We start from the raw sequence: 17,971 nt of genomic DNA, 5'->3' as shown, positions 1-17,971 counted from the left end.
AAAAGCAGAGACAGAAAAAAAGGGGGTGGGGGCAGCATAGAAGAAACAGTTGCATGACAATGAAAAGAACCTGAACCCCAAGGACAATGTCCTAGAGCAGACAGCGGCCCTCCCACAGCACTTTAGAGCCCATTCATTATCTAAAAAAGTGTTTAATGAACACCTGCTCTATGCCAGACACTTGGGAAGAGCAATGAATGACCCAGGCAATGACCCTGCTCCCATGGCCCTTACCTAATAGTCAAGGAAACATGATAAGCAAACAAGTGAAAGACAACTCAGACAGTGATAAGAAATCTAGAAAACAAGTATTATAGTAAAGAAGGGAAGGGGAATGCATAACTTACGCCACCAGGAAGTAGGAAATAAGATTTTAGTTGAGACTTAAATGCCCTGGTATCATACACAGCAGGTATTCAGGGCAGAGGGAGCAGCATCTGGAAGGCAGGATCAGTCTTGTTCAGCACAAGGATCAATGTAACTACAGTATGAAGTTAAGAAGTGGAAGGTCGGAGATAGGCCAGAAAGAAAGGCAGCGGACTGGTAAGGGCAGGATAGGAGCTTGAGATTTATACTTAAAGGCACTGGAAATCATCAGTTAAAGCTCTCTAGGTGGAAGAAACAAAATCTAAAACTAGCATAAGTAGTAAAGATAACATTGCCTCATAAAATGGGAACATTAAGAGAATTTAGGCTTCAGGAATGGTTTGATCAAGACTCAGCTCCATTTCTCTGTAATTCTTTTGGCTCTGTCTGCCTGTGTTGGCATCATCCTCAGGTTGGCTTCATTTATGGTGCTAGAAGTGGTTGTAGCAATTCCACTCACATCCCCACAATACTACATCTAGAAAAATAGCCCAGTGCTGAGAACTGTCTTTCCCTTACCAACTACTATAAGGAAGCAGGAAGAAAAGCAGTGATCTTAGGTAACATTTGAATGGAGAGCCACATGGAACCCAAGAAAGGTGAATGCAAGCATAAGATGACTTGGATTCTCTAGGCATGCATCATAGAAATGTGATTCCAGATAAAGACAAAAATCCCAAAGGACCCAGAGATGATGTAGAGCAGGGGTCCCCAAACCCCAGGCCACAGACCAGTAGCAGTCTGTGGCCAGTTAAGAACCGGGCTGGCTGCACAGCAGTGAACGGCAGGCAGCGAGCGAAGCTTCGCCTGTTTTTGCAGCCGCTCCCCAGCGCAATGAGTCACGATGCCATTATACTAGTCAAAGCCTGGTTTGAATCCAAGAAAAATCTTTAAAAATTAAGTCTGTGTGGTTACAGTGATTGTAGAACAAACACTTCAGCCATCGTTTGAGGCAGAGCCTGATACGACAGTGGGCGCTCTCAGCAGCAGTCACACTCAGGCGGACCTACATGTGTACACAGGATGGAAAGCGGTCAAGGTCCTGCACTGGACGTTGAGTTGTAGTCTCCCGCGTAGGCCAACAGCAACCTTTACAGCCTCATCTTTTAAAAATAACCCACCAGGATAGTAACATCTGTGTAAATAGAGGACCGCGCCCGTGGAAGGCCTACCCCTCCAGCCCTCACCCTCCACCCCTCCAGCCCTTCCCCACACCTTAGTCACAGTCCTAATGTCATGGGGACTACCAAAAGCCATCCCTGCCCCATCAAATGGCAAGGCAGACCACTTGGACAATCTTTTATTGCCTTAAAACATTTGGTGTACAAATAGGAAATACAAATCACATTTTTAAAATAAAGCAGTGGATGCAGTAAACATTTTGTTAATACATTTGAAGGGGCTGAAGAGTAAACAACTTCCTCATCAAAAAGGCACACTTTCTCTCCACCTCTCTTCCACTCCTCACCCCCCAACCTGACACCTTAAGTGTGAACTTCTTTTGTTATGTACAGAGTGTATGCACGCACGCGCGCACATGCGCACACGCGCGCGCGCACACACTCACACACGCAGACCTCTGACCCAAGCACCCCAGTGCTGCTGCCAGCATAGGCTGCTCCGAGATGCCGAGTCCAGGGCAGTGGCTACAGCAAAACAGCACAGGGGTTGTGATTGCAGCTGCTCAAGGAGAAATCACCAAAATGTCTTATTTTCAGGAGTGGAGCTAGGCAACAGGTTAGGCAGGAGAAAGAATGTCAGCTTGGATTGGTTTAAAGGGAATCTGATAAAAGATTATTGCTAGAAGGGGGTGGGTGTGCAAATACCGTCCCCCCACCAGAGGTGGGGTACACTTAATTCAAGAAGACCACTCAATTTCCATTTCCAGGGCCCCTTTCCTTTGGCCCCTGTCCTCTCATTGCTCAGAAGCAGCTTCGGATTCCTCCGGGTGGGATGATTCAAAGTTAGTTTTCAGTGAAGGTTACAGGAAGTTGCCTGGCATTTCCCTCTCTCCAGAGAAAACAAATACTTAGGCCAATGACAGTTTTTCAAGGCAGTGTCCAGATGAAGGCAGAGGGGACACACACACACAAGTCCCTGGACAATGACTTCTTCTGTAGAAAAGAACCTCCCATTCCCTGATCAAGTACCAGAGTTGCCAAACACAGGCCTTCACGGACTTTCAGAACGTAGCCCCCAGCACCCCCACACACCTAGGCAGCTACCTCTCCCACATCAGTTTCTCCCTCATGACCACCACAAAGTTTTCTTCAAGTTTATTGATGTTTGGTTTCATTAGCTCTTCTTAGGAAGGAGGGTTTGGAGACAGACCCCAACATTAGGCCAGGAGAACCTAGGCCCAGAGTACTGATAGCTTTGTTCTGATGGAGCTTGCTTGTTCTGATGGTACTTTCTCTCCCACAGAACCTTAGCAGTCAGTCTGATGACCCACGAAGGACCCTTGTCCAGAACAGCAGCTGCTCCTCAGAACTGAGCTCCTAAGGGTCTTAAGACCCTAGAAAAAGTTAATATCCTGAATAAGTTTTCTCTCCGTGATAATTCGCAGGCTTGCTCCGTGAGGGATGGATGTGAAGAGGGAAGGCAGAGTGCCAAGCCAGGACTGACTCCACCACTCACCAGCCTCTCCCAACACCAGCTCCCAGACTCTAAAAGGGGAGGGGGCGGGGATCGACTCTGCATTTGGTGAAAGGCACGATTTTCCCCAACTAGACCCTGGAAGCTCTTGAGTGGGTTCCAGGAGGCATAGGCATTGCCATCCAAGCCGCAAATATTCCAGCCAGTTCCCTCCAAAAGCTGCTCCAGCAAAGACCTTTGTGGTAGCGAGAGCTGTGCTGACTGAAGAAGTAGGAGATGTCCTCCCATGTTCCCTGAGTCGCAACCACCTTTTTCGCTCAGAGATGCTCCTCGGATACAGTGGTGGGTGCTTTGCTGGTGTTGCTCTCCTCCTCTTCCTCCTCCTGGAGTTTCTATGAGGCAAAACAAGCAGGCAGCCCTTTGAGTGAAGGGGCATAGGACTCCGCCCTTGCTGGAGCAACTGCCTCTCAGTGACTCTGTAATCAGTGGGAAAAACAAGAGCCAGAGGCCACCCAGCATCTTCAAGAGCAAAGGGAACGAGAAAAGTAAACAGCCCCTGGCCCAAGTGTGCTCCCGAAACACACACACACAGCATCACAGTGGCTTCAAAGGAAAAACCAAAAAGGCCCGCTTTCTTGTGATGCCACAGTCACCACAAATCACCCCACTCCAAGTGCCACTGTTGTCCGCTCACATTCCCTCCCTGGAATGACAGCCTAAAAGTCACCTGGACTGACCATCAAGTAGCCATCCAAAGTGCCAGGTCTGCAACTCCCTCAGAATTTCTGACTGCCTCCCTTTGGAGGCAACCCCTAGGATAAGGAATATTATTATAATGTGCGTGGAATGGATACAACAATGAGTTTTTATAAAGGCAGGATACATAATTGCATATATAAACTCAATGCCTATACTTTATACAGAGAAAAAGAGACTTTGGGTCATTTCGGCTTCGGCTTTCTTGATGAGAGATGGCACAGGATTAGAAGAGTCTCCTGGGTTGCACTTGTTAGGTGGGTTTACAATTAAACATGGCCTAGAAATTATCCTGTGGGGCCACTAGGTACATACTGTCACCTTGGGCATTTGCTGTTTTAAGAAGCACTTTGCTTCTTAGCTCTGGGTTCAACTAGTCAGGAAAGGGCCTTGGGCACAGCACTGCTTCTGGGTTGGAGGAACACGTGCAGGGCCAAGCTAGAGACCTCTGTCAATTGGACAAATGGAGCTTCCCCCAGGCAGTGTGTCGGCCAGTCCATGGCAATGGCAACACCTTCGACTTCCTGTTCTCATCCTGCTAACTTTGGCAGCAGGTCAGCCTCAGTCACGAAAAGCCTTCATTCAGGCAGCTTAAGTCAATCAGGCAGGCTGTCTCTCTGGCACATGCGCACGCACACACATGCACGCACACACACACGCACACATACACATTCCTGCCTCCTCCAGAGCCTTCACCTTGAAATCACAGTCAGAAGCACAGGTTAATGAGAACGGAAGCACAACCACTGTCTCTGCGGCTGAGCACTACCAACTAGAAGAAAAACAGAAACCCAAACCAAGGTTTCATAGTCAAAGTCAATTGTCATCCTCATCCCAGAAGTTCTGTCTCTTTTTACCAAAACTCTACACCTCACTGATTAGAAAGAGCAGCTCCGGCCAGATCTGCTGTGTGCCCTGTGTTCCCCTGGCTCTGATAAAGAATTTGTGCACTAATGTGCAGGTCTCACAATGACAGCCATGGGGTACGCAATGCCAGGCTCCAGAGAAGGGATGCTCTGTGACATCCCTGGCTTCCTTGGGTGTCGGCCCAGCATGACTCTGACCTCCCCATAATACCAAGATGCCCCAGGTCCAAGTGAGCTCCAGAGACACATAGCAAGTTATCCAGGGACACGGACAGTTGAGAACCATCGCTAGACTTGTCTCCCACTCCTACCGGTACTATTTCCCATACTCCATACAGAAAGTGGCAGAGCCAACAAAACCGGTCTATGTGCACAAGGATCTGGCTGCAAAAATGGTGAAATATTGGAACAACCTAAATTTCAACAAGGGAAAAGGGAAATATATATATGTAAATATGAGGTAGTAGGACTTAACGATGTTGAAACATTGTCAAGCTGTATGATGTAAACAAGCAGTAGCAAACCAAATGTGCGTGAGCATAGCCACAGAAAACATGGAAAAGGGGACTAAATGTCACTAGGTTATCTCTAGGGTTATAGGTAACCTTTACTTCTTGTTTGCCTATGTCTGCCAATGTAAACACAGATTATAAAGTAAACACAGCAAAATCTCCTATCACTTGACGCAGTACATCACATTCCAAACTGAAACTCCTTCACAAGAAATCTACCCTGATTTAGTACAGGCACCTTTTCCCAGGCTCACTACATATTCACCAAAGGTTTGCAGGGCATCATGTCTCCTTGCGCACGGCGCAGGGGGAAGCCCACCTCCCAGTTGGCCATGCTGAGGCCCTCCGCCAGTCTGCAGAACAGTGGTCCTGCCCTAAGGCTTTCCCTCGATCCCCAGTGAATTTCCTATCCCAGCTCCTCCCTCCACAGGCTCTCTGCTGCTGCCAACTCTAGAGCATGAAATCAGAAGACAAACAGTAAAGAACTAAAGATTACCATCTATGTGCCAAATTCATACTTTTAAAATACTTCATATACCTCTTCATATACCATTTTTGCCTTAGAAAATTGGCAACGATTTTTCAAAATGATAAATGCGGTGTTGACACTCATACACTGTTCTATCAATATAAATGTGTAGTATTGATAGCACCTTCTTGGAGGACAGTTTAGCAACATATCGGTCTTAAAAAGGTACATGACCACTGATGATGCATTGCTAAAGGAAATACTGTGCTTTGGAAGATTTGGCTTCCAGAACGTTAATCACAGTGTGGTTTAAGACAGCAATCAAAAACAACCTGAATATCCACGGAGAGGAAAACCATTAAATCACGGTTTACTCACACAAAAGAACACGGTGCAGTCATTGAAGACAGGTTGCAAAAGACTAATGAGCTGATAAAGTGTTCACAACAAGTAAAAAGGCAAATCAAACAAGATTCCAGTTTTTAAAACTACACACACACACACACACACACACACACGGATATATGTGGATATGGACAAGTATGAGTCAATGCAAAAAGTGGCATCTCACCTCTAGATGACAGTATTACAGGGTGATTTTAAAATTTTGTACAGTTTTCCGTATTTTTAAATTTCGGGTTTGGGTTTTGTTTTGTTTTGTTTTGTTTTTAAGAAATATCCCCCTTTTACTCCTCCGATCTGAAACTCCTTTCATTCTGTCTCAGATTTGACTAACATTTTGGTTAAAATGGTCCCCAGCTGATTAGAGCAGGAGGGAAACACCTCTCTGTTCTAGATCGTAGTCCTGCTTCTGTCCCCTTCTACCACCGTCAGCTCCACTTCCTGGCTTGTTCTTGCTGAGCCCTACTAGCAATCCACTGGCTCCAGTTCTTCCATCCCCATGGCACTGTCTACGGGGCTGTCACATGCCAGGAGAGCCACTGCCTTGGGGCCACCACCACCACGACAGAATGGTTGGCTCAGCCTCCCACCTTTCCTCCCCAGCCACTGACTCGAGCTGAAAGCAGTGGAACCAGGGCCTCAGGACCAAGGGGTGAGTGCTCATCAGACAGTGACAATAGTGACATGCTCTGAGGACCAGAGCAGGGAGGACGGAGAAGGAGCTGGGAAAGAGGCCAGGAAAGAGCAGCAGAAACGCAGTGCTGAAGCACGCACTGAGCAAACTCTCCGGGTGCCATGTTTGTGAGATTTGAGCTGGTCTCTCTGCCACCACAAAACCAGCCTACTATGGGAGAGGTCCCACTGCCCCACCCATCCTCAGCCCGGGACCCAGCAAGCTCCCACACACTCACATTGTCAGGAGTTTCTTTGTTTGCTTTCTGCCTCCGGAGATCTGCCCTGATGAATGCTGAGGTTGAGAGGTTGAGAAGGAAGAGCAAGAGACACAGAGTTATCAAGCAGACCAATGGTCAGGTTCATCCAAGAGAGGGAGCTCTCTTTTTCCCAAGGGTCGCAGATATCCCACACCTATTTCAGATATTCTCGGGAGCTAAGGGCATCTTCACACAACTTGATAAAGCCTGGAAATCACTGCTGTCTCTCAGAGGCAGAAGCCAAGGAGACACTGGATTTCATTTATAGATCACATATTTGCCAGGAAGTTGGCAAACATTGTTCTAAACCTCACGACAATCCCCAGTTTTTTCAGATTAAGAAAATCCCAGAGGCTCCCAGAGTTTGGTCTGTTTGCCTAAGGTCAACCAGCTGTACAGAGTCTGGAATTCAAACAAGGTCTTTTGTCTCCAAAGGCCATGTTCATTCTACCAAAACATGGTACTGCCTCCCAAACAGATTTCCTGGTGAGCCCTCCCCGCTGTCCTGCATGTGTACCCCTAATCTGTATAGTCAATCAAGACACTGGGTCCCAAATCGGCTAAGCCCATGAACAGCCCAAGCCTCATCTTGTCCTAAGGCCCCGCTCACCAGTGAGACCTGCTCCGAGGGTGAGGAACACACACAGAAAGATATTCCCGGGCATGGTTCCATAGTTGTTGATAATCTGGCCCTGAGAGATGGTGAAGATGATCCCGAAAACCTGGAAAGGTAAAAAGAAGACTGGAAACAAAGGTGCAGCCAACTAGCCCACAACAGAGCTGAGCTGCCATAATGCAATGCCTACGCCAGCCAAGTGGGGGAGGGAACAAACAGCCAGTGCTATGGGGCCACCATCAAATAAGACCTACCTGGGCAGACACATTGAGGAGGCCAGATGACATGCCTTCTGATTCTGGATATGTCAGCTCCACAGCAAACTCAAATCCCAGTGGGAGATAGCCAGTCATAAAGAAACTGAAGGTCAGATCACAGAAACAAGGTAATGGAGAACTTCCAGAATGAGAATGGAGAGCCCACCTCTTCCCTTAGAACTCCTTTTCCTGTTTTGTTTCTACCCATCGAGACATGACAGGCCCTTGAATGATCAGGCCATCCCTAGGTGACCATACCAAGGACAGAGAGATCCCTGCAGGCCAGGAAGAAGTTCCCATGTAGGCTTTGTACTCGGGAAGCCTTTGGAGGTCCCCTGCTCCTACGTCTAACTATCAGTTACAGACAGGGTGGAGATGCCTGGAGCGTTCAGCCCTCAGCTGAGAGTGTCTGTGTCATGGGCACACAGGCTCTGTGGTGGGAATGGAAAGTCCCTGGGTATTAAACAGCATCTCCATGACTCTCTGGGACCCAGAAGGAAGAGCTCAAAGTCCTATTTCCTCCTGAGTCGCAGCTGAGAAGGACTGAGTATCTGTCTGTCTCTCTGTCTATCTCTATCTCTCTGTCTCGCTCTGTCTCTTTCTCTCTCTCTCTCTCTCTCACGCGTGCGCGCGCGCACACACACACACACACACACACACACACATTACCCACAGTAAATAATTGGGAGGTGAAGCTGAGCAGAAACCCCTGTGGGAGGGGTACGGATTCCTACATTTTCCCGTACAACGAGTCTGGAAAATTCCAATTCTAATTCCTTACATCTGCCTCACACTTCTTACTGTTCTCATATCTGCCATCTCTCAATCTTTCCATCAACTCTACAAGACAGGCCACTCTCATATTCCTTCACTGACGAGGAGACCGAGGCTCAGCGTGGTTAAGTAACATGCCTGCAGTCTAATAAACAGTCAGTAGCAGAACTGAGATCAGGACCCAGACTTTCAGATTCCAAGTCCTGAGTATTTGCTGTGACCCCATGTTGTCCCAGGCAGAGCTAAAAATGACTCTAAATGTTTCCTAGCCTCCCAGAGGTCTATGAAGAACATGCTCCATCTCGACAGCATGGATAGGCCTAGAAGTACCTGGTGGCCTTTTTGAAGTGCTACAAATAAACAAGACCTCTGGGCACCATTTCCACATTTCCACAGAAGTCAGTGAGAAGGCAGCAAAGGGATCAATATTGTTTCCTAGGATGTCGGCAGCTCTAGGGGCCATGCGATGGTGCTTTCCAGTTAAACATGTTAAGAGGTGAAACTTACCCCATTGTGCCAGCGGTAATGAACACTATCCACAGGTGTCCCAGGTTCAAGGTTAATGTGTATACCACCATGCCCACCAGAGACATGATATAGACCACCAGGGTTGTCTCCCTATAAGCAGAGACAAAAAAGTTGAATCATACACTTCCGAAACAGGATCATTTGTTCACTTGTTCATTCATTCATCCATTCATTCATTCTACAAGTATCTATCGGGCACCTGCTGTGTGCCAAGCCCTCCACAGTGTGAGCTGGGACATCTGCTCTCATAGAACTTTCTGTCCATGAGGATGATGGACACCGAACCAGTGATCACACAGATAACTATTTAACTACATCGTGGTTATTGATACAAAGACCAGGAGAGCATGAAGCCATCTTGCTGCATGTGTGTTCTCCTCCCGCAGAACACTCACAACAATATCGAGCTGCTCTTTGACTTGTCATGTCCTACTCACAGCAAGAAGGGCATGACCCTTTCCTTTCCTTATCCCCCACCAAAAAAAAAAAAAAAAAAGCAAACAGGACAAACATCAGCTGTGGTCAGGTGGCAATGGCATGCAAGATTACCCCAGAAGCCACCCAATTCTGCAAGTCTGCTTTGCCCCAAGACCGTATGACAATGCGAATGCTGAGAAGTGATCTGACTTTTAGATTCTCTGTCATCTCTATGTTCTTCCTGTTGCCACTCACATAGGTGCAGCACGGCTTTTCCTGCTGGATCTGAACTACTCTGCTCCAGATAGCAGGAACTAAGAGAGAACACTCTCCAGACCTAAGCTAAGTGCCTGACCCCAGAGCCAAAGTGGGAAAGCTCCACCCACTTCCCTGTCACATTTCCCTCTGTCAGTTGCCTCAGAAGGACCATCAGCAACATGCTTGTTTGTTTCAGGCTCTCCTTGCTCGTGCCCCTGCACACACTTCTCCCACTGTGACCACTCTGGACTCTGCTTAGCCCTGACTCCTACTTGGGCCTTCATTCCTCTCCTTCTCCTACTTAGTGTTAGGAACTGGCTCTGAACACCTCTCTGCCCTCCTGCCATAACATCAGGACTCAGGCAATGAAAGTTTAAAGGCTTCACACGTCTCCCCTGAAGCCCGAAACACGGTAGAGCCATCGGCAGACATATACTCTGGTAGTGTCAAACTAACTGCTATATTTATTGGGTGCCAGGAATTCTGTTAAGCATTTTACATGTATTTATTATTTCATTCAACCTTTATAAAAGCCCTGCAAGAAATGTAAGACTACCCCTAATCTTACAAGTGAGGAAACGGAGGCTCAGATCAGTTAAGTTACTTGTCCAATGTCACCCATTAGGTAAGTGGCATGCTGGGATTAGAACCCGGAGCTAGGATTTGAACCCTGTGCTCTTCCTACTGCTGCACACAGGAATACTACTATGCTATGTGGTTGCAGCTTTGGAAAAGCCCAAGGCCAGGGCCTCTGAAGGATGCCCCTCCTATCTGGGGCTTCAAAGCTGCTGAGGGCAGAGGAGCATCGCCCTTCCTCCACCCCACTCCCCTTATCTAGTCCCACCCACCCGGCAGAAAGCAACTTCATGGACACCAGTCTCTCTCGCTGACTCCACATGCTCATCTTTTGCCAAATTTGTTTAAGCATAGCTTCATCTTAAACCACTGACCCATCTAAAAAAAACTATCCATAGTCCCTGAGAGGACGAGATCTGACCACCCTATTTCCAGCCTCCAAGCCAGAGGACAAATCTGGGAGCCTTAGGAAAGAAAGAACTGGCACGGAAATAACCAGCTTATAAAGTTTGCTCAAGCTTCCTCTGCCCGGGTAGTAGTGCAGAGAGAAGAATGTCTCATGCTGACTGCAGGACCTAGGCATCAAGTGATGCTAAGGAACCAGAGACCTCTAGGTTCTGAAGTGTCCTCCTTAGCCCTTTCACTGTATTTTCATCTAAATCATCTGGTTGCCCAAGTCCCAGTTTGGCTGACATTCCAATCCCTCCTTCTCCTGCCACAGAGCAAGCCCTGGAAACAGAGACAGTGCTGTTCATGGTTTGAGGATGGCCAGTCCACATTGCTCTCATGTCTGGCTAAAGCAGGCAATTGACGGATGACAGAGACGAGATGGCAGCCAAGCTCCACCAGCATTTAATTAAACTAAGCCAGGTTCCTCATTCTGTTCAGCCAGGCGGCCGCATTCTGGGGATGGCCTCAATTGGCCTTTGACTAGAGCAGCCAGAGGGAAACCTGGTCTGACCAGAGCCTCACAGAAGTGGGTTTGTATGACAGAGAACAGGTCTGCCACTGTCTGTCACCTACAGACACTGGGGACTTCAGAGGCCTCAACAAAGCAGCCCAGAATCCTGCCCTGCCCCAGTGCCAGACAACCCTGGCAGCTACACCAGTGGCCAGCATTAATTGAGTACCCAATGCATGCAGAGCACTGAAAAAATGCAATAAGAAGGGAAGGATTTGGGGCTTCTGTTCTCCAGTCTTTTCTCTGAGCCTGCTACTAATTTGAGGCATTGTGTGTTTTCTACAAATGCAGAGTCCCCTACTGAATTGGCATCCATGAGCATGGGCCCCAAGAATCTATACTTTTAATAAGCATCTTGGATTAGCCTGACATGTACTAAAATCTTAAAAAGACTGCTCTGTATTCTTAGAAACGCACTGGGCATTCAGACTCAAAGAACATCGCAGTACTTACCAATAATGTATAAGCAATTACAAGGTAATACACTCCAAATCAATGTAAGCACAGAGCACCATGGTTAACCCTATGGGGTCCAAGAGGTAGCCATGGGAACAGGCCAGTGGAATCAGCCCCTCATCTCCACTCTTTGGGGTTTCCACAAACTTTCTAACTGCTGACGTTTTTCCACATTCGTTTTCATTTCTCCCCATCTGTCCCTTCCATAGCTACTTGAGGGGTGATACTGTGCTAGGCCTTGCATCTTCTAATGTCCCTAAGATCCCCAGAAGGTGGGTATTGTTTCCCTCATTTTATAAATGAGAAAACTGAGGCTCAGAGAAGATGAATTTGAACTTCCCACTTGACCAGTCAGCTGCTGCACCCAAATCTTTGCAGCCATATCGGTAATGAATATATCATTTCGAAAGTGGGTCCTCAATTTCCAGTCCAAGAGGAAGAATCGCTTCACTTACTTGTATGTTTTGGACCTATCCAGCCAAATGCCTGAGATCACAGCCCCAAGCATTCCCGAAATGACGATGGTCAAGCCGATTCTTCCAGCGTTCACTTCTTCCCCCTGGGAGAATCACAGCCCCAACAATCACCCAGTGAAAGGACAAGACACAGACAGCACAGTCACCATGAAGTGAGAGGACAGAGGCGAATAACTCAGGCTTCATTAGGGCCAACTCTCAGAAAGTATAACAAGGTGGCCTTTAAGAAGCTGCCAGTGGGGAGAAAACCCTAGAATAGTTGCTCCTCCCAACATAATACAACCCCAGGTGTGTGTACACAGCACTGAATGCTGGGATGAACAAAACTCTGTCCTTAAAACCACTTTTAGGCAGATGTTTCTTTCTTTTCAATGATGCAATCTTTACAGCAACTCTTATTTATTATTATTCTCATTTCACAGATAGGGAAATGTGCATATCCAAATATTCCACACTTAGATTTCTTTTTTTTTTTTTTTTTTTTGAGCTATCAGTACCGACATGAAAGAGAAAATAATAGTTACATATTTTTGAGCACTTGTTATGATCCAGGTACCATGCCGAGAATTTAACATCATTATCTCATTTCATTCTCATAATTCCCCACCATACGTTACGAATCAGTATTCTCCATTTTTCAGATGAAGAAACTGAAGCACAGTGAGGTTAACCTGCTAGCCCAAGGTCATGGAGCATTTATTAAGTGCAGAGCTAGGATTTGAACTCAGATCTGTCAAACTCCAAAACTGGAACACCCACTGCCTCTGTAACTATAAGACCCTGTGGTCCTTTCACAAAAGGGTTGGACCTGGGATTCCTGCCTCCCAGCATCCAGACCTCACTGGTTCTGTAAACATCTTAAAAATATTTTCAATTGAGCAACTAAAAGTTCAAAACAAAACCCCGCCCACATTTTACAAATTAAATATTTCATATGTGATTTTACATGTCCATGTGTACCTACTGTGTTGCCAGGCGCCATGCTATGTGTTTTACATATATAACAGATGAGTGTATTTATACACACATGATATTATTTATTTTTTAATCCTAAAAATAATCTTCCAGTAAGTAATTATGCTTCTTTTACAGAACAGAGAATGTGAGCTCAGAGACACTAACCAGCTTGTCACACAGTTTAGTGCTATTGGACCTGGGGTTGAGACCCAGGGCTATTGCCCTCCAAATCCCATAAACATAACCACCACACTGCACTGCCTAGAACTGGGGGAGCCACAAGGTAACCACTGTCCCAGCACCTGCAAAGACAGACTCAGAAACCTCATTCTCAGAGCCCAGCATGCTCAGGGCACTCTCTTACCGGGTAGTGCGAGATCACCATGCGATTCAGCAGAGTGGACAAGGCATAAAAAGCACCAGCATTCAGACCTAAGGAGGGAGGGAGACACACAGCATTAGGGTTGGCCTTCTGCTAGGGCCACTGCTATCTTCTTCCCCCCAGCGGTTCAGGAAGTCAGAAATCCTCCTCCTCGCTGTTACTGTGAGTGGTGTCCTCAGAGGAAAAAACTCCAGGGAGCATGAGACTACTCAGCAATTCTCAGAGAAGTACTCCCAACCAACCAAAAGTAGCCACTTCGACCCAGTAGCCACACATCCTCTGATCCCTGTAGGCCTGCCCTGGAGACACGGGCTCAAGGAAGTATTACTCCCCAGTCAGAACCATCTACATTCCTCCCATAAGCCCTGGCTAGACCTATGGGGTCAGTGGAACTACTGAACACCTTTCACTTCCTCCCGATGACCTACGTGTGCCCTCTCCAGAATGTGTGACCTCTGATCCCTGACCCCACTTCCTCTGCAGGTGGTTTCTCACCTTTTTCACCATCCCTCCTTCAGCTTTCTTCTCAGATCCAATATCACACAAAATTTTATATTTGTAACCAGAAAGGACCAACCCTAAAGAGCATTTAGTTGACTCTCCTAATTCATTGACTCAACAAATAAATAGAAAGCCCAGAATATACTGTGAGAATCTGTGTCCTTAGAGATGAGAGCAACTGTCAAAAGCCATAGTGAGTTAGTACAAAGATGAGACTGGGACTGACCCAAAAGAGGGAGGGCCTCGTGCCCTCCCTTCCTAATAACTGATGATGATGATGATGACAATGATGGCGGCGGCGGCACATACTTGTGTACGAGATACTGTTCTAAACACCTCACGATCCTCTCAATAACCCTAGAAGGTAGGTGATATTATCATCCTCGTTTTATAGATGAGAAAAATTCACACAGTTTAAAAACAAATACAGAGGTTTCTTCTAATGCCTACTGGGGGTCTTTTTAGTTTTAACTAAATAGTGAGGCTCACAAGACTATCACTGAGCACATCTGACATTAGATCCACTTAGAAGGATATAGATAGGACACAGGTCACAGACAGGGCAACCTTAGAAGTTCCTCTTCAATGGGACCTGTCCATAGATACCAGTCCATTGAGCCATCCCAAAGCTAGTCTCTTTGGCCACCAAAGTAATGAATCAAATACAGGGAAAGGTGGGTATGGCAACCACCCTGGCTTAACACCTGACAGGAGCCACTATTGCTTACAACAACTCCATAGGCATAGCTTCCAGGGTGCCTATAAAGCAGCGGTCCCCAACCTTTTTGGCACCAGGGACCAGTGCTCCAATGAGAATCTAATGCCTGATGATCTGAGGTGGAGCTGAGGCAGTGATGCTAACGCCGGGGAGCAGCTGAAAGTACAGATGAAGCTTCACTCGGTCCCCCGCTGCTCACCTCCTGCCATGTGGCCCAGTTCCTAGCAGGCCATGGACTGGTACCAGTCTGCAGCCTGAGGTTTGGGGACCCCTGCTGTAAAGGACAGGCCAGTGAAAAGAGTCACCATATTCAGCAAAACACAAAGAATGGCCTCTCGCCAGATAAGGAAAGATCTCCCAGTCAAGGTACAGTCATTTTTAACACAAGAGGTCGTTTTTATAAGCAATGTTGCCTAAATGCAGTTGACTTATTTTCACGTTCCCAAAGGAAGATACAAAGTTAAATGAAAGTCAAATTCTCATGCAAAACAGGGAAGAAAGTTTTGCTTACTATTCCCAGAATCACACAGGTAGTAAGAGACACAGCTGGATTTGAACCAAGACTACACAGCTCTAGAGTCCTCCTCGCTCTTAATCATTCTATTTTATAGCCTCATAAAACTGATTCTCGACCAGCTCAGGTTACAGACAATTTCCTTGAATCTCAGCCTCTCCCAGTATAGCTCACGTCAGGAATGCAACAAGGCTGGTTCAATGCCACCTCCTGAGTGGCACAGGGCCACAGTGGGAGGCAAACCAAGAAATGTCACCAAACATCACTACAACTGCTAGGCCAATGGTCACAAGGACTTTGTGAGTGTAAGAATGTCCACGACCTGTAAAGTATTTTTATAAAAATGTATTTGAATCAAACAGAGGATATGCCTAGGAACAAGATTTCAACAGACTGAGAGAAATGCTTCAGAAAAATAACAGTTTGCATTTTTCTTTAATGCATTCGAGATTAAGGGAGATTACATGAAAGTGGGAGGAAGCAAGGCAGGGCTCAGATTACAGGATAGTTAAGATTATGCGCTCCCCCGAGGGTGGTCATGCTTTAGAAGGAGAGGTCCGAAGTGGTGCTCAGCTATTAGAAGGAGGGGTTAGAAAGGGGGCACTTCAAAGGTACACCAACTTGTATGTACAGACACGGGGGACAGGCCCGGCTTAAGGCAAAGAGAAGCCTTTTACTAAAGAAGCTGTATGCTGGGAGCTTGACTACCCACCATGACCTGCTCAGTTAAAAATTTATGATCAGATCACCCTGTGAGGTTACTTTCCACAGAACCCCGGTTTTTGTCCACAACTATGAGGCTCTCAGCAACTTCCTACCCAACAAGCATACCCAACTAACCCTAATACCACAGACCCAGCCACTGGGAAATTCCATTCCTGAGTCAAGTGGCCCATAACGAGACACATGCCTGAGCAGGGTGGTGGGGAGGAATGTGGGCAGGAGAGGGATGAAGGCAGCCCCTAGTTCCGGCTCCTCACACCTCTTTCAGCCCCGCTCAGCCTCTGATCTGAGCCCCACACTGCAAGGGGCCAGGGAATGCTCTAAGATGTGTGTGGCTTCGGGTGGGAAGGCTGCTCTCGGCTTGGGGCCCAGGTGGGATGAAGAAGGGCAGAAGCCACAGAAAATAGAGGGAAATTATCTGGAAGGACTGGGAGCAAAAACAAAACAAAACAACGACAACAACAAAACACCTCAAACACCAGCATTTTCATGACCCTGAGAAAGGCAGAGGGAAGCAGAGTCCTGAGTGGGCTGGCCTCTGCTGCGGGAGCTGATTCACTTTCATGGGGACGCAGTGGTTTAGGGGAATCCGTTCCAGATCGGCACCTCCTGGGAGCTTGTGAGAATGCAAATTCCTGACCCCACCCCAGACCTACTGCCGCAGAAACTCTAGGAGTGGGTAAGCATTTGTGAAGAAGCCTCCCAAGGGAATTCTGAAAATGCTCAAGTTTGAGACCCACTGGCTCAGCTGGACTTATGTGGTTTAACAATAGCCATCTCCTGCTCCCAGGCAGCGATAAGATAAGATCAAATCGGGGCTAAGGCGGGGGTGGGGGGGGCAGAGGAACGGGGGCGTGCAGGGGCTCATCCTGGAGGCTGCCACTCTTTCCAACCATTTCTGCAATCCAACACCAGTGGATTTTGGAGCTATGTCGGTTTCTGAATCAATCTTTGGTCTAGAAGTTCCTCCCTATATTGTTAAAAGTTACTAGACACAGTTAAACCCACTCCACTGCCCAGACCGAGGGCTGCAGTGTCCCACCCCGGAGGGCAGGAGTGGACCGCGTGCTCCGCCCTATGCGTGAGTACTTCTTACGGGAATACGGGTTACCCTGCTGTATTCCAGTATGATGACCCTCAGCAAGGTAGGCCGCCTGCAGGTCAGGTCACACTCGTGTGAGAAAATGTAACCTCCCCTGAAAAGCTTGGTCATTCCTGGTATCAGTCACCCAGGACCAGTCACTGAGGAGATGGGCTTTAGCAAGGCAGAAAGGGCTCGTCATCACTCTGTGTCTCTTCCTCTCCTTTAACAAGGCCAGGTTTTTAAACTGTGGTCCAAACACCACTGGCAAAGACCAAAGTCCTTAGAGTTTAAAAACGCAGATTCCTGGGCTCCGCCCTCAGCCTACCATATCTGAATCTCCTGGCATGTGGCTAGGAATCAACATTTTAACAAAAACACAAACAAGCAAGCAAACCCTGGGCATTTCTTAAACTCATTGGAGTTTGGAAATAAATGCCCTTGAGAATGCTCAAGGTCAAAGGCCAGGCTTCCAGGTAGTGGGGTTACCATGGAGGCAGCTGGGGTGGGAAGGGGCTGCAAGACCATGAGAATGACCCCATACCATACCTATTTTAGAAGTTCTCGGCCCTGCTGCAAACCGGAATCACCTACGATGCTTGTTAAAAGCAGATTTTCAGGCATCAACCCAGACTTTTCTAATTTAAATTTCCAGAAGAGAGGCATGGAACTCTCCACGCACATTCAACCGAGCACACCAAGGAATTCTATCAGCAGGCAAGCCTGGGAAACACTGATCCCAGATCCTGTCTCTGGGTTCTCGTTACTCTGTGTTGATTTCCCTTTTGTCCTTCCTGAACTTAGAGTAAACCTTTGTTTTAAAGGGTCAGCCTAACCTTGGCAAAGCTCCAGGGAATCACAAGAAGGATTTTATTCCC

General features: G+C 47.3%; 1 protein-coding gene across 3 annotated transcripts in view; it reads right to left on the bottom strand.

Moving 5' to 3' along the window:
* Positions 1-1,650: 1,650 nt before the first annotated feature.
* The window catches only part of FLVCR2 (FLVCR heme transporter 2), a 49,213-nt gene continuing 32,892 nt past the window's right edge, over positions 1,651-17,971 (bottom strand). For 2 of the 3 annotated variants that reach the window (XM_016122562.2, XM_036238723.1), the window contains 7 exons: positions 13,539-13,606; positions 12,197-12,300; positions 9,053-9,163; positions 7,769-7,874; positions 7,509-7,620; positions 6,878-6,933; positions 1,651-3,353 (listed from right to left, as the gene is read on the bottom strand). In XM_016122562.2, the coding sequence (XP_015978048.2) occupies positions 3,279-3,353; positions 6,878-6,933; positions 7,509-7,620; positions 7,769-7,874; positions 9,053-9,163; positions 12,197-12,300; positions 13,539-13,606 (632 nt within the window). In that variant the 3' untranslated portion in view covers positions 1,651-3,278. The other variant, XM_016122561.2, reaches the window with a different exon arrangement.

Source organism: Rousettus aegyptiacus, unplaced genomic scaffold (assembly GCF_014176215.1).
Source record: "Rousettus aegyptiacus isolate mRouAeg1 unplaced genomic scaffold, mRouAeg1.p scaffold_m13_p_3, whole genome shotgun sequence".
Lineage (NCBI taxonomy): Eukaryota > Metazoa > Chordata > Mammalia > Chiroptera > Pteropodidae > Rousettus > Rousettus aegyptiacus.
The sequence above is the reverse complement of the archived record's forward strand: the minus strand, read 5'-3'. Positions and strand labels throughout refer to the sequence as shown.